Source organism: Podarcis bocagei, assembly GCF_964188305.1.
Source record: "Podarcis bocagei genome assembly, chromosome: 11".
Taxonomy (NCBI): domain Eukaryota; kingdom Metazoa; phylum Chordata; class Lepidosauria; order Squamata; family Lacertidae; genus Podarcis; species Podarcis bocagei.
Window position 1 is genome coordinate 53,490,764 of NC_138136.1, and position 16,134 is coordinate 53,506,897.

Below are 16,134 nucleotides of genomic sequence, written 5' to 3' on the forward strand. Positions count from 1 at the left end.
TAAACCACAGAGCGTGGACTTGCTGATCAGAAGGTCGCAATTCGAACCCCGCGATGGGGTGAGCTCCCGTTGCTCGCTCCCTGCTCCTGCCAACCTAGCAGTTCGAAAGCACGTCAAAGTGCAAGTAGATAAATAGGTACCGCTCCAGCGGGAAGGTAAACGACATTTCCATGTGCTGCTCTGGTTTGCCAGAAGCAGTTTAGTCATGCTGGCCACATGACCCGGAAGCTGTACGCCGGCTCCCTCGGCCAATAAAGTGAGATGAGTGCTGCAACCCCAGAGTCAGCCACGACTGGACCTAATGGTCAGGGGTCCCTTTACCTTTAAGTCCATTATGTTCTATTTATGCATTACTCTGTGTGTGTGATGGTGGTGGGTGAATAAAAACATAACTGTGCAAATTTGTACTTAAATGCATTTTTCTGCCACATAATGCATTTTGAATTTATTTTATCCTAAACATACACAACTTTAAGCATTGCTTTGGGCTGAAAACTGGCACATTGCCAAAATCTGGAGAAGTGAAAAATCCGAAGGGTAACTGTGTTCCAATCTGAACAATAGTCCAAGGTTGGGAAGCAATTGGATGAACTTCGTATTTTAAGGCGCACTGAACTATCTCACACTTTCCAATATATGTTAACTGAAATGCGCTTCTTCAAATTTTACAAGGCAGTTCTCAAGCCAAATACCATGTTCAAAAATGTGTATATTAGGGCAATGCATACATAGAAATGTGTATGTCAGTGACAATAGCATGCAAAAAAATGTGTTATATTAAACTGTTTTGGGGAAATGTGTATATTATGTAAAATTGCATACAAAAATGTGAATATTAAAGGAAATCACATTAAAGTGATGAATTTTCATTGGAACGTTTTCAGGTTATTATTGAGGTATTATCCTCAAATGATGTGGAAATATTAACTGCATTTAAGATGGGGAAAATTAGAAACCCAGATTGCCAGATTCAGCTGCCCTCAGTCCAGGGAGTCATGGACCAGGTATGTTCATATTGGAATTTGCAAAGAATTAATTCCTAAAGTATCCCTTTCCATATGTTGCTTATTTATTATTTTATTTCATAACAAATAAATATACCATTTACAGTGACTGTCTGAAAGCTAGGTGAATATCAGCACTTAAATGTAATGTGAATGTTGACAACCCTAAATGGTTTTCTGGATGTACAAAAATGCAGAAAGAGAAATATCAGAGAATGCTGAAAGCCATCATAGGTACAATGTGGCTTGCAATATGTCAGATCATAATCACATTGTTAATAATAAAACAACTGCTGCATATGAATCTCAGTGGCAGGATATCAAATGACATGCACAAAGAAACACAGATTTGATCAACAGCAAGATTGCATTGGAAAGTCTTTGTCCTAGAAAAATGAAAGAATCATGGCGCACGCCCTTTAACTTTTGCATGGCTGGAATAAAATCTGCTGTACAAAGGTGAGAGTCACATCCATTACTCCACCAACTTTTGTCGCTGACCCCCACTCACCTATAGAACGTGCCCCATGAACCTCAAAAAAGGTTCCCCACATCTGCCACAATACCTGTGTGAATCAGCCCCTGATTCATACATTTGTATGCATGTAATTGAAGATTGACAGGTTAGGAACACAGATTATTTTCAGGGTCAAAGTTAAAGAGACAGAGAGAAAGGCTATGGTGGAATTAGCCACCTGCCCCTGTCTCCCCATCTGTTTTCATAAGGGTGGTTTATTTTTATTTTTTAAAAATGCATTTATTTTAATTTTACCTTTCTCCCTTCAGTATCAGTCAATTAGCCAAGATTATTCTGCCTCCAGAATAACAATAAGGTGAGAATGCAAATGGACAACATAAATATGACACACTTTCTATGAAGGTCAGACCCACAGAAGGAGTTTCAGCTGAGTACCTGTGTTCTGTTCTCTACACATGGTTTCTTTTTCACCACCTCCTCTTTAAAGAACAACATCCGTCCCCATCAAAGCCTACTTTTCAGCATATGACTTATCTTTCACTTTCTTTGTAATGCAAACACTTTAAACAACAGCATGCAGCAAGGAAACAAATGTCCCCTTCAGGTAATGAAACATTTGCAGGTGGGACGCTCAGGACCAGATTTGGCGTCTCCTTCCATCCACCAGCCTACCAAAGGGCACCAGCCACCATGGACCTGCCTTCTTCCATGGGCTTCCTCTAATTGTCTTGTCTACGCCGCCTCCTAGGTCAGCACAAATAGCAAAACCACCAACTAAAAAGGAGATGAAGGCTTGTATGTCACCAAGTCCTACTTTGAATGGGCCCATTTAAAAATGCATTTAAGTTAGTCATTTTCATGGATTCCAGTGGGCTTACTCTGAGTAGACTTAGTCAAATACAACCCAGAGATGTGATTCCGCACACCTTCTGCTGGGGTGGGACATGGAGGGGAATGACATTTCCTGCAGCACATGTGGCATCTGCTTAGCAGCAATCAAGGGCCCAGCCTAGGCCTCTTTTGTCCCAATGGAAACGGGTGATACACAACAACGAATGATTACTCGCCAGTATCACTATAGACCAGGCGTGTCCAACAGGTAGATCGTGATCTACTGGTAGACCAGTGGACGTCAGTGGTAGATCAGTGGTAGATCACTGGCTCCCCCAAAGAAGCTCAAAAACTTTGTCCTGCACCCCAAAAAACAGGGCCCTCCTTCCTAAAAAAAAAAAAGCTCAAGAACTTCAACCTGAACCCCCCAAAAGGGGATCGATCACTGCCAGTTTTTAACTCTGTGAGCAGATCTCAGACTCTTGGGAGTTGGCCACCCCTGCTATAGACTGATCACCACAATAGTAAGAATCCAAGCAAAAAAAAACAGGAGCTGGTGTAGGTCACAGGCAGGGGTGGAGGAAGTGGGGTGCAGTGGGGGCGGACCTCCCCGGGTGACATTTGGCGTGCCTCCCGTCTGCGACTCCCAAGCCTACCCCGAGCCATCAGGGGAAGGGGGGAGCTGCGATGCTTTCCCGTGGCATTCCCCCTTCCCCCTTCATTTTGACAGCTGGGGGAGGCTTGGAAGTCACAGGTGGGGGGCGCGCCAGATGTCCACCACCAGCGGCTCGCTCCGGCCCAGTGGACGGCTCGCTCCACTCCTGGCTGCAGGGCGCGCACGCTGCTCCGTGCACCCGAGCAGCTATCCTGAACCTGGGAGGGCACCCTCCATGCTCCTCCCCCTTTGGGAGCACGCCCCGCCCCCCTCAGGAGCATGCCCGCCCTGGGCAGTGCTGGCATATGTTCCACCGCTAGTCACATGGTCCATGGCTCTGCTAATCATATTAATTAAAACAAAACAAACGATTCTGTATGCCTTTTGCATCTTACCAGGTTCAGGGATGATGAGCTGCGCACTGGTTTGAGCGTTCCCAGCATCATTTTCAGCTACACACTGGTAGAAGCCTTCGTCTGATTTTACCAAGCCCAGAATCCGCAGGTTGCTGCCACCCTAAAGAGAGGGAGAGAAGCAGAAGCAATTACCTAGAGCTGTGCCTCAGAAACTTCACAGGTTTTTCTTTCTTTCTCCTGAATTAAAATTGGAGGCACAATTCAGTTTTATGGTTTCCTCAATGTTTTCTGTGAGATAAGCTGTGGGGAAACTTGTTTTCTATATAGCAGTAGCGGCCAGCAGGGAGCGGGGGGCTCCTTGTACCTGACCTCCCATTGCAGAGTAGCTACTGCTTATAGGGAGGGGTGAGGACACTGGCATTTTGCAAGCAGATGGGTAGGTATGCCAGGTGGACTCTGTTGGGGCACCCACATGGCGTCAGCCACCTGCTGCCTCCTGCCTCTTCTGCCTCCTGCTAAGAGGTGGAACAGTGGAACAAACTCCCTCGGGGGGCTATGGGCCCTCCTTCCTTGACGGTTTTTAAGCAGAGCTTGGATGAGCATCTATGATGGATGCTTTCCTTGAGTTTTCTGCATGACAGGGAGCTGGACTAGTTGGCCCTCGGGGTCCCTTCCAACTCTACAAGTCTAGGATTCTAAGAGGCAATGACTGCCGTTGGGAGGTCAGGTGCAAGGAGCTACCCATCCCCACAGGCCACTATCTCTGTTCAAGGCTGCATTCCCTTGGGGCCAGTAACCAGCTGGGTTCATTGGCTCATGGTGTGCAGGTCTGATGCTAGTGGTGGGCAGATCTGACACTGTATTGTTTTTAATATTCGGTTGGAAGCCCCCCAGAGTGGCTGGGGAAACCCAGCCAGATGGGTGGGGTATAAATAATAAATTATTATTATAATTAGGTAAAGGTACCCCTGCCCGTACGGGCCAGTTGTGACCAACTCTAGGGTTGCATGCTCATCTCACTCAAGAGGCCGGGAGCTGGCGCCGTCCAAAGACACTTCTGGGTCACGTGGCCAGCGTGACGAAGCTGCAACTGGTGAGCCAGCACCAGTGCTGCACATGGAAATGCCATTTACCTTCCCGCTATAAAGCGGTACCTATTTATCTACTTGCGCTTGGGGTGCTTTAGAACTGCTAGGTGGGCAGGAGCTGGGACCGAACGACGGGAGCTCACCCTGCCGCGGAGATTCGAACCGCCGACCTTACGATCAGCAAGTCCTAGGCACTGACCCACAGCGCCACCCGCGTCCATTATTATAATTATCTGGAGCCAAAAAGGTTGATAGGCCTAGCACCAACTATGAGTATGGCCAGAACTGCAAGAAGATCAAACCTCTCCATTCTTAAGGAAATCAGCCCTGAGTGCTCACTGGAAGGACAGATCCTGAAGCTGAGGCTCCAATACTTTGACCACCTCATGAAAAGAGAAGACTCCCTGGAAAAGACCCTGATGTTGGGAAAGATGGAGGACACAAGGAGAAGGGGACGACAGAGGACAAGATGGTTGGATAGTGTTCTCGAAGCTACCAGCATGAGTTTGACCAAACTGTGGGAGGCAGTGGAAGACAGGAGTGCCTGGTGTGCTCTGATCCATGGGGTCACGAAGAGTCGGACACGACTAAATGACTAAACAACAACAAAGAACTGAAAGCAGATATGTCACAGGTCCTTTTTTCCTTGCCACCAATTTTCTCTTTTGTCCAGCCAACTCCTTTCAGCCAATTTTTACCTCTCCTTGCCACCCGCATGACAAAAGTTGCCTGCCCTACCACCACACTGCAAGACTATCTGTCCACAAGCCCATCTTTTTTTGTGCTTTGGCCATGCATTGCTGTTGATCCTCTGAAGACAGGTAACCCCGAACTGCGTGAGGTGGAACTGCAAAAGTCTGAACCATTTTTTACATTTTCTGTATTGTATTTCTTGCACACCACTGAGAGATTATTGCAGTTAAAGCAGTTTATTACTGCTGCCACTATTGAAACCCAGCCCCCAGGCAAAAACCTTTTAGTGCCAGCCTCCTTTAGTAATGTTTTAGAAGCCAGCACCACCAGCAACATGGATATGGCTAAAACATGGGAAAGAGATGTAAGGAAGGTTTCCAGCAACTGGAAGTCAGAAGCATGGATCAATCCATCGTTCTGTCATCCCAGTGGCCAATCAGATGCCTATGGGAATCCTGCAAACAAGACCCAAGGGCACTTTTCAACAACTGATAGTCAAAAGCAAACAGCCTTCAAATATTAAGGCAGAGCATAGCCACTATGGCTAAAAGCCTCTACCTCCCTGAATTTGTTTGATCCTCTTTTAAAGCCATCCAAAAAAAGCATCCTCTTTAAGGTATGCTGGTATTCACTCATGCCCGCCAGTTCATCCCTAGAGGATTGTAATAAAATGCACATACATTAAATAATGTGCTGACTCGGTTTGCTCACCCTGCTACCAGGACATTTGATTAACTAATAGTAATACTGCGGCCGCACGTAAGGGCAGCGCAAACACTTTATGCAACATGTAGAATCGACATCAAGAGGGGTCTGCATTGCATAATGGGTGCACTTAGTGGCAGAAGATTCGGTGGATTTGTGTGGGTGTTTTTAAATACTTTTCCAGGCAAGCGAAAGGATTTGAAGGTCAGCCCTTCCCAGGTTACAGGCAGCCACAAAGGGAAGGAGGCCATTTCGTTTCAGCTGCATCCGGGCAGGGTTTCATCTGGAGGTGCTGTTGGCAGGCAGAACTAAATGATGCTGTAAAACTTTGGCTTCTAAGGAAGAGTCTTTGGCACCGCAAAAAAGGAGAAGAAATAAATAAAAATGTTCTGCCTAGAATGATTCTCTTATTAAAAGTCTTTCTTCCCTGGGCAGTTTTGGGAAAAAAGAACAAAAGGGGAACCTGCCCTTTCCCAATTACTTAATGAAAATGTCTGTCTCTTGGCAAGCTGAGCAAAGCCTGCCTGATCGTCTTTCTTATAAACAGCAACGGTGGGTAAAGTTGTGTGAACTTGGATGCTCCTATAACTGAGTAAATCTTCCTCTCTGAATGAAAAGCGGGGAAAGCGCCCATGCCTTTTTATTAACTGGAACATGTTTAATTTAGATAATCATTGTCAATTTCACTTAATAGAAGGAACATTAATTAGGAAAGGGCAAACTGATCTATATGCATGAGATTGCTAAACCTCTAAAATAAAAGTCATTATGGCGGGGTGGATTATCCAATGGCCACAATTTTTTTTAATAAAGCATCAGTTAACTACTTCTGAACTGAAGACAACTCCACGTATTCCACGTATTATCTGGGCAGGCAAACAATGAAGGTTAGGTGTAGCCTTAGACCGGTAACTTCCATAGTACATTATCCATGATTTCCTGTATCAAAGAGCTTTATGCAAGAGATCTATCAGTGGGGGAGAAAGTCTGGAATGTTATGACAGGATGGGACACACCTGTTTTGACCGCCTAATGTTAAGAGCTGTTCAACTGTAGGGTAGATGTCATTAGGATGCCAAGTGATTGGCACCCACCTGTCAAAGTGGGTCTATGGAGGGTGTTTTGCAAAGTAGCCCACTAGCCTGATCCAGTTCTTGACCCTTGCTATAATTCTATGATGCAGTAGTCTGCGGAATTTCCTCACCTGGGGCCCACCTTTAGTACAAAAATACACCTGAGTTCTCACTCATTTGTTTTTATTTTTAACCACTTTGTATGATAGTAGTGCTGTTGTTGTGTTTCACATTAGATAGGGCTCAGCAACGGGTCATTAAAGACCAGCGGTCTGGGGCAGGGTTTTTTCAGCTGTGCTTGGAGTACCCCAGAAACATTTTAAGGGTTTCTCAACAAGCAGTGAGTGGTGACAGACAAGTTTCCTGAACAGACAGGTTGCCCACTGCTACACATCTTTGTAGCATCTTTGAAGGTGCCCTAGGTATTTCTTCTGAGGCCCTTCTCCAGGTCTTCCCTCTGAGGGAGTCTCAGAAGGTGAGAGGCCTTTCCGGTTGCAGCTCTTCATCTGTGGAATGTTTTCCCCACTGAGATCCACTGCCACCTTTGTTGACATCTTTTCAGCACCAGGTAAAAACTTACCTTCTGCTCATAGGCTTTTGATGGACTAAGCTGATTTTATTTTGCTGTTAGTGTGCTTCCTTTAGCTATTGATGGCGACTCTTCTTTTTTTATGAGTATACCCAAGTGACCAGGTAGAGAAGTCTGGCTGGTGTATATTAAAGGACCAGGTTCAGAACAGGACAGGGGAAACAGTTGCTGCAGCTGAAGGCAGATGGAGGGGAATAGCAAGGGACCTGGGAGAAATCTGGGGAAACTTGAAGGAGCCAGGATCTAAAGGAAAACTAAAGCTAAAACTAAGTCTACTTTTGGTAGCACCTTTTACAGAGCTTTTGTTGCACCCATTGAATTGTGTCTGTTTCCTTGTTTTGGAATAATGGTAAAAACAAATAATGATTACCACTATCTGAAAATAATCACTAGGAATGACGACTTCTCCATTCTTGATCCATTGCACTGTAGGAATCGGTTTTCCAGAAACAGAGCATTCGAACTCGATGTCCATACTTTCATAGGCATAGAGATTTGAAGGATGATTGATAAACCATGGTGGAACTGCAAGAACAAAACAGGGAGAAAAATATCTTAGTGAGCATGAATGCATATATATCACAAATATATATATATATATATATATATATATCGCAAAAAAATTACACATCATGTTCTGCTCCCCCTTTCCTTCTCACTGATAGTGCAGAGAAAACAATTTCCTCCAGCCTACGTCATGCAACGCTGAAAGCTTAAACCTGGCACTGGCCTATGCCCACTATATATAGCTGGAGGAGCGGTCCCTCCCCTCCTTGTCTGGCAGTGTTCACTATCTCTTGATGGCTTCCTTCATGGGCCATCACTGGTCTTTGTGCCTTAATGGCTAAAACTCAGCTAGCTCTGCCAGGCTAGAATAGCTTACTAGCACAAGCTAAACCCAGGTATTTTGGTGTTTGAACACAGGTTAATCAAACTTGATTAATTCTAACTTCTACTAATTCTAAGAATTATGGTTGACTTGCATCTACAAACTCCAGCACCCTGGATCTATAACAGCAGCCATTCAACTGCAACCATATCCAATATAGGTTTTCATGATGCATCATGTTTCAAAACTGACCAGACCTTTGAAAGCTTGGATAACCACATTGATTATGTAACAGTGGGGACAACATCTTCATTTGCATAAGTATAACCTGTGATTAGCTTTGCAAAATGAATCAATACGAGCAACATTATTTCCAAGCACAGAGGAGGAAGACTTAAGCCAGATTATCTTTTCGGAGGACAAATTCCTATTAAGCTGGCAATTATCTGTTGTCTTGTATTACTATAATGTATTAACACTTTTGCTGTATGGTATATGATATGCTAATTTAATTTAATTTCATCATTACCATAATACTAGTTATAGTATGATAAAAATTTGCAATTCAAGAGAAACTGCTAATAACATCACATTTCTAATGAGTTTTCCCATCATCAAAGGAGACAAGGGGGGTGAGGGGAATCAGTCCTGTTTGTCAGCTTTCAACCAGGGAACAATATTCATTATTTTGAATATTCATGGTTGCTAGAAAACCAGATTAGATTTTAATTTCCTGGGTAGCATCCCTGGCTTATTTTTTGATACAGAAAATGCAATTGTATTTCTTAAGCAGCCATGCACAATGTCTGAATTATAAAGTTTTTACAACTGTATCAATAGCAAATGACATTGTGAAATATGCACACAGTGGATTCCAGAGTCTACCAGGGCTGCATACACATATCATGAATTTTCAACTTTCTTGTACTCAGTAGCTAAGGTTTAATTCATATCATTACTTTCCATCACACAAGGTCAGTAAAAATACTTATGTTAAAAATTATATCTAGGCTTTCCTTTAAAAAAATCCAAGTCAGGTAAAATTTCAAGATAAAAATAACCATATCCAAAAGTGACAATATAAACATTTTTAAAAAATAAAATCATAGAGCAGTAAGATATAAACATAGTAAGTATGAATGAGAGCACCAGCGAAACAGTAGCTGTATATGGGATCCTCCTCAGAGAGGGTCCTGGTTGCATGCAGGCCACAGGACACCCCAAAAACTTATTTGGTAGGGTCCTAGAGTGGAGCCAGGCATGTATAATGCGGCCCCAGAGTCCCGCCAGGCTGCTTGAGCCAATCCGGTTATGGAGGCGTGATTGGGGGCGGGGGCTATAAAAGCGGAAGCACAACGTGGCCAATGGCCCTTGCTTCACGCTGCCGAATACCCGCCCTCCCGTCCCTATGGGTTTTTTTTGTTTTTGTTTTTGTTTTTGTCTTGGCCTTGCTTTGTACATGGTGTGGTTGCCTGTTTTGGAATGGGGATGGGGTAAGAATTTTTTCCATTTGGCAGATTGGCACTGGCCATTTGGTTTTTGCCTACCCCCTTAGCAATCATCACAACTTTGTAAGGTTTGGCAGTTAGGCATTGGGAGAGGAGGTGCGGCCATCACCTGCCCCTCCATGAATAAGGGTATTCCGGTATTGGAATCTGGGAGTCCTGGATCCTGTCCGAAGTCCACTTGAGAGGCTAGGGCCATGCCAGGACCACAGGAACCCCGGGGTGAGCTTTGGTTTATCTTCATTGATGTTGCTCCCTCGTTTGGTGTTTACTCTTCCAGACTTCCTGTCAGAGAGGCAGCAGTCATTTATAGTCTGTTGCCAGTGCCTAAGGCCAATACCACTCACTATGCTGTAATCAATAAAGTTGTGGCCTAAATTTGCCCAATAAACTAAAATTATGTGTCAGTGTGAAGTTATTTATTTGGGGGGGGGCTTGGGGCCTCAAGGCACAAACAGTGGCACCTTGGTTCTCAAACTTAATCTGTTCTGGAAGTCCATTCCAAAACCAAAGCATTCCAAAACCAAGGTGCACTTTCCCATAGAAAGTAATGCAAAATGGATTAATCCGTTCCAGACTTTTAAAAGCAACAATTTAACATGAATTTTACTGTCTAACGAGACCATTGATCTATAAAATGAAAGCAATAAACATTGTACTGCAGTCACACAATCAATCAACCAGTAGCTAAACTGGGTTCCACACAGTCACAAAAACAAAACAAAAAGAGCCGCAAAAAACAAAAACGCACAACAAATAGCAAAAACAGACAGACTTCAGCATAACACTCAAAACAGAAGTGTGGCACTCAAAACGCAAGTGTGGCACTCAAAAACGAAGCATAACACTCAAAACAGAGCATGTTCAGCTTCTGAAAATAGTTTGCAAACCGGAACACTTACTTCCGGGTTTGCAGTGTTTGGGTTCCAAGTTGAGAACCAAGGTACCACTGTACAGGCAACTTGTGGCTCCCAGCCTAATTTTGAAAGCCCTTTTGAAAGAGAGGAGTGGAGCCCACTAGCGTGAGCAACCTGTCCCCTACCACTGCAGCCCCACTGGGTGGAGAAGAAAAGGAAGGAACAGGAAGGAGGATTGGTGGAAAGGGAAATGGAGGCTCTGCAAGCTTTTATATACTGTCCTTGTCCATTGCTGACTTTAGCGCCACACACAATCAGCATGCAGCCCCTGACAGATTGCAGGAAAATGCAGCAATCATCAGGAAAAGAAGTGGAACATCCTTGCTATACAAGGAATGTCAGGATATATATATATTTTTTAATTAAAAAAAAACTTCATTAGAAAAAGAGTAAAAAGGATGGCATGGAGAAAACGGACAGAGAAAATCTTTTCTCCCACTCTCAAAATGTTATAACTCATGAACATCCAATGAAGGTGTATGTTGAAAGATTCAGCATAGGTGAAAGAAAGTCCTTCTTCTCACAGCACTTAATTAAACTATGGAACTTGCTCCCACAGAAGGCAATGATGGCCACCAACTTGGCTGGTTTTAAAAGAGGATTAGACTGATTCATGGAAGTCAAGCTATCATTGGCTATCTATTATTCCTATGCCCCACAAATAACCCAGAGATGCATTTTAAATAAAAGGGTGCATTCTACTCATGGAAAAACATGCTCATTTCCGGACCGTCCGCAGGCTGGATTTAGAAGGCGATTAGGCTGGATCTGGCCCCCGGGCTTTAGTTTGCCTACCCATGATTCTACAACTTTGGAGACTTTAGTGGATCCAGAGCTGACCTCCACTGTCAGAGGCATTATGACTCTGAACAGGTTTGCAGTGTGCTGGGCCTGGGGGTAAATCCGAGCAAGGCAATCCAGATCCAGTCCCAAATCCAAGGGTTCCGCGAAGAGTCAGTCTGACAGGGCCCAAGCAGAACACAAGGCAGGAAACCAGGCAAGGTCAGGTCTCAGGCAGATTCTAGCAAACAGCAATGCTGCTCCCGCAACCTGGGGCAGGGTCCAACAGGCTTTTATCTCTGTCGGGGTAGCGGCTGGTCCTGATTCCCCAGTGACTCACCTCCCTGTCTCGCCCGAAGGCGAGCACTCCTCCTGCGAGTACTCAGGTCTTTCCTTCTCTCAAACCTGAGTCTCTGCAGCTCAGGAGATGTCGGTGGGTTACTAGATCCTTACCCAACTGGTAGCGGAGCAGCTGTAAGTGATTGCCCAGCTGAAGGCAATGAGGTAATCCCCGCATCTGGAGCCAGGGCAGGCTCAGGCCCCTGACTCGGCCCAGCTGGTGCTTGTTGCAGGGGAACCTGTGCAGAATGCAGCTCTTCAGAATCAGGCCCCAGACTTGGTTCCGATGCCGCCTGAGGAAGAGGATCCAGTGCAGACTGAGACTCCTCTGGTTCCGAGTCTGAGCCTGAGTCCCAGGCCATCACAGGTAGAGTGCTGTCCAGCTTGCAGGCTCCCTGTAGTCACCTGAATGGCCGCTGTGAGAATGTTAATGCCTTTTTCCTCCATGAACTTGCGCAATCCTCTTCCAAAACAAACCAAGTTGCAGACCATCACTACCTCTTATGACAGCGAATCCCATAATTTAACTAATTGAATGAGTACTTCCTTCTTTGTGTCCAGAATCTTCCAACATCCACAAAGTATTGACAGAAATGGTTAGAGTCATAGTTCTGTCTGTTCCACGAGGCTGCTGAACTGCAAGCATGCGGGTGAACCTACAAAGCAGACTCATATTTGCTGCCAAGGAGTCTGGTGGAATCTCCTTCTTTGGAGGTCTTTAAGCAGAGGCTTGACAACCATATGTCAGGAGTGCTCTGATGGTGTTTCCTGCTTGGCAGGGGGTTGGACTCGATGGCCCTTGTGGTCTATTCCAACTCTATGATTCTATGATTCTATGATATTCACACCAAGCCTCTCCACCATTTTATTTTGTCTGACCTGAATCTTCCAACAACCATCTTCACTGGACGGACATGAGCTCTAACATTTTGTGGAAAAATGAAAAATGTCTCCTAATCTACTTTGCCCATGCCATGCAGAATTTGTGTCCTGCTCCCTCTTACTCACTCTTTTTTCTAAAATAAAAATCTCCAAATGTTGCAACCTTTCCTCATCAGGGTATTGATCCAATCCAATCCCTTGTTCTGGCTGCCCTTTTCTGAGTGGGACCCCAAGGCCAAGGAGTTAGCCTAATGAGCTACTACAGACATATCGGTCCACTATAGGCCCTCTGCCTATAGGCCAGTTTCTCCAACTTAAGCTCCAGCCCATGACCTCTGGGAGTCTTAGCTGGAGAATAGGCCCTGCAGGGCCCTGAGCCTGAATCCTGACAACTGATTCCTTGGCATTTGTAACAGTGAGGCGTACCAGAAACCGCTTCAAGTGCTATTTGATTTCAGAAACATGAGGCAATGGAGTTCTGATCCACACACACAAAATGAGTATGGTTCTCTATGCTTCTGCTATAGGAATCCCGTGCCTAAACAAACAGACACCGATCCATCTACTTTAGGCCAATTTGCACAATTCAGCTGATATTAGAAAGCAATTTTGAAATCAGCTTCTTTTCCTTTTAGCTATATTCTGATTTTGCCCTTTGGTCATAATCAAATGCTGGCATTATACACCAGTTCTCTGATTAGCCTTTCACACAGTTCCAAAGGAAGTGCATGGTGGGAAGGAGGGAAAGGTTAATTGTTTGTTGACTCTGCTTGTAAGAAAGCAAGCTATGAATAGCAGTGCAGTCTGGGTAAGGACATAGCATCGCTCAATTGTTTCCATCCTCCCTCTTCTTCACTACAGATTTCAGCACTGGACGTCTGTAATATCACACCCCCTCATCTGCCCTAGGAAAATTGGGACATTCCACTTTTTAATGCAATCCTGTCAAGGTTTAGTTCCTATACAGTTTCTTTCTTGTTTATATTTAAATACCACTTTCCAGGAAGACCTCACAAAGTGGTTTACATAAGATATTTCACAATAAGCATCAATATTTAAGAAGTTGCTCCTAAGCCATTTGTCTAGAAGAGGATATGTCTAGGGGGTGGAATTTTCTGAAAATATTGCTGCTGAGCCTTCCCCCCCCCCCAACTCTTGTTGTGCTGTTTAATCTCTGATAATAATTTTTATTAGTTTTCAGTTACAACAATCCAATACTAGCCTCATTACAGCAATGCCAAATTATAATACAATTAATAATACCAATAACTGAGATGCCAAATTATACAATTTAGGTGCCCCCCCCAGGTACTAGAATGAATGGTTTGATTATTAATTTTGTTTCTGTGTTCTGTCTTGCTGCTTAATCTCAGTTGGCTGCATTTTTTCAACCAGTTCCACTAAAACAATAAACATATTTTTTGCATGTTATATGTATTATTACAAAGATGTTGTTGGAGTACAACTCCCATCGGCCCCTGCCAGCATGTCCGAAGACCAGGGACAATGGGAGTTGCAGTCCAAGAAAACAGACTATAAACATTTTAATTCAGAGTGCATTTGATACTTATGCTCAATTTCATATATTTATCACGTATACAGACTTAAAGTGAATATTGTGAATAATGATAATAAAAACAATACAAGCTACCCTTCTGTAAGGAAAGCATTATATAGTTCACCATAGTCAATTGGACAATAGTAGAGAAATGGGCAAGTGTAGTCAATTTATAGTCTATCTGAGAATTTGTTGTCTAATTTTTCAAAAATCAATTTTTCACAATTCAGAAGGACGTTAAAGAAATGGTTGCCAAAGAGGTTAATGATCAATTTTCGCCTTTAGTGCCATTATAAAACTGATATTCAAACATTCCCGGTAGCAAGTGACTTCAAAGGCTATTTCTCATTGTCTGAGAACACCCTTTGTCCACATTTATGGCTCAGTATGCATCAAGAAAGCTGATGCTGAGGAATGGAATTCCTTCCTGAAGGGGTGTGCGTGTGTCTTCAAGATTACTGTAGGAAATGTCAAGCAATTCCTGTAATGAGCTCACAAAGGTGTCCCAGCAACCCATTGAATGATTACCAGCAAAGGAGCTCGTTACGTGAGGGGCATGGCTGGACGACCTCACCATTCCTTGAAATGTCTTGCTTAGAAATGACACCTGCTTTTGCCAAGGAGAGCATTTCTACGGCAAAAGATGTCCGCTATTTGCTAATGCATAATGTCTTGTGCTTTGAATAGCAATAAAATAAATGTGGTGGTGGAGCCATGGAAGATGATGGCTGTCATCAGTTCCTTAGCCCTGTCAACATTTCCAAAAGGAAGGCTCTAGGGGGCACATCATTAGCAGGCCAGATTGTCCTCTTTTAAGCTGTTTCAAATGCATTTCTGATGTATTTCTCATGATAGATTCACTTTATGAACAATACTGTGGCAATGTTTCTTGTCTTCTCCTTGTAACGTAACTAGATTACGTGCCTGCTGCTTTTGGCTTATAGGTATATGGTTTAATGTGATTATGGAAAAAGACAGACAGAATGAAGGACCTACAGGGATCGCATTACCAGCCCATTTATGTCCATCTTGCTGAATTCAAGCAGAGGAGAGTCTGCAAACATAAGGAGAGCCAAGCTGGATCACACCAAAAATCCATCTAGCCCAGCGTCCTGTTCTCCCAGTGGCCAACCAGATATGTATGGGAAGTCTACAAGAGATAGGAGTTCAACAGCTCTCTTTCCACTTGTGATTTCTAGCAACTACTATTCAGAGGTGTGCTGCCTTTGATGGAAATGGCATCGCACAGCCATAGTATGTGAAATTGTTTTAATCCCTTCTTTAGGAACACAAGAGAGACGCGGGTGGCGCCATGGGTTAAACCACAGAGCCTAGGACTTGCCGATCAGAAGGTCGGCGGTTCGAATCCCCGTGACGGGGTGAGCTCCCGTTGCTCGGTCCCTGCTCCTGCCAACCTAGCAGTTTGAAAGCACATCAAAGTGCAAGTAGATAAATAGGTACCGCTCTGGCGGGAAGGTAAACGGCGCTTCCGTGCGCTGCTCTGGTTCGCCAGAAGTGGCTTAGTCATGCTGGCCACATGACCTGGAAGCTGTACGCTGGCTCCCTCGGCCAATAAATGAGATGAGCGCCGCAACCCCAGAGTCGGTCACGACTGGACCTAATGGTCAGGGGTCCCTTTACTCAACTCTTTCCTGTTCAGATGCCTCTCTGTTCTTGCATCTGTTATGTACTCCCACGAGAGCCACTTTATTTTGTTAGGCTTTTATATATTAAAAAAACCTGCATATAGGACTTTGTGGTCACATCTCAGGTTTCCTGTTAACTTTTAGGGTAATTATAGCCAAAGCTTTTCACACATAATTTTTGCTTAGTTAGAAATTCTGCAGCTCCT

At 44.2% G+C, this 16,134-nt stretch overlaps 1 protein-coding gene across 4 annotated transcripts in view; it reads right to left on the minus strand.

The window, feature by feature from the left end:
• Nucleotides 1-16,134, minus strand: part of DCC (DCC netrin 1 receptor) — a gene marked incomplete at its 5' end in the record, with an annotated part of 959,801 nt that overhangs the window by 353,867 nt on the left and 589,800 nt on the right. For all 4 annotated transcript variants that reach the window (XM_081212644.1, XM_081212643.1, XM_081212642.1 and 1 more), the window contains 2 exons: nt 3,364-3,484; nt 7,843-7,997. In XM_081212644.1, the coding sequence (XP_081068770.1) occupies nt 3,364-3,484; nt 7,843-7,997 (276 nt within the window). The remainder of the gene's footprint in view (nt 1-3,363; nt 3,485-7,842; nt 7,998-16,134) is intronic.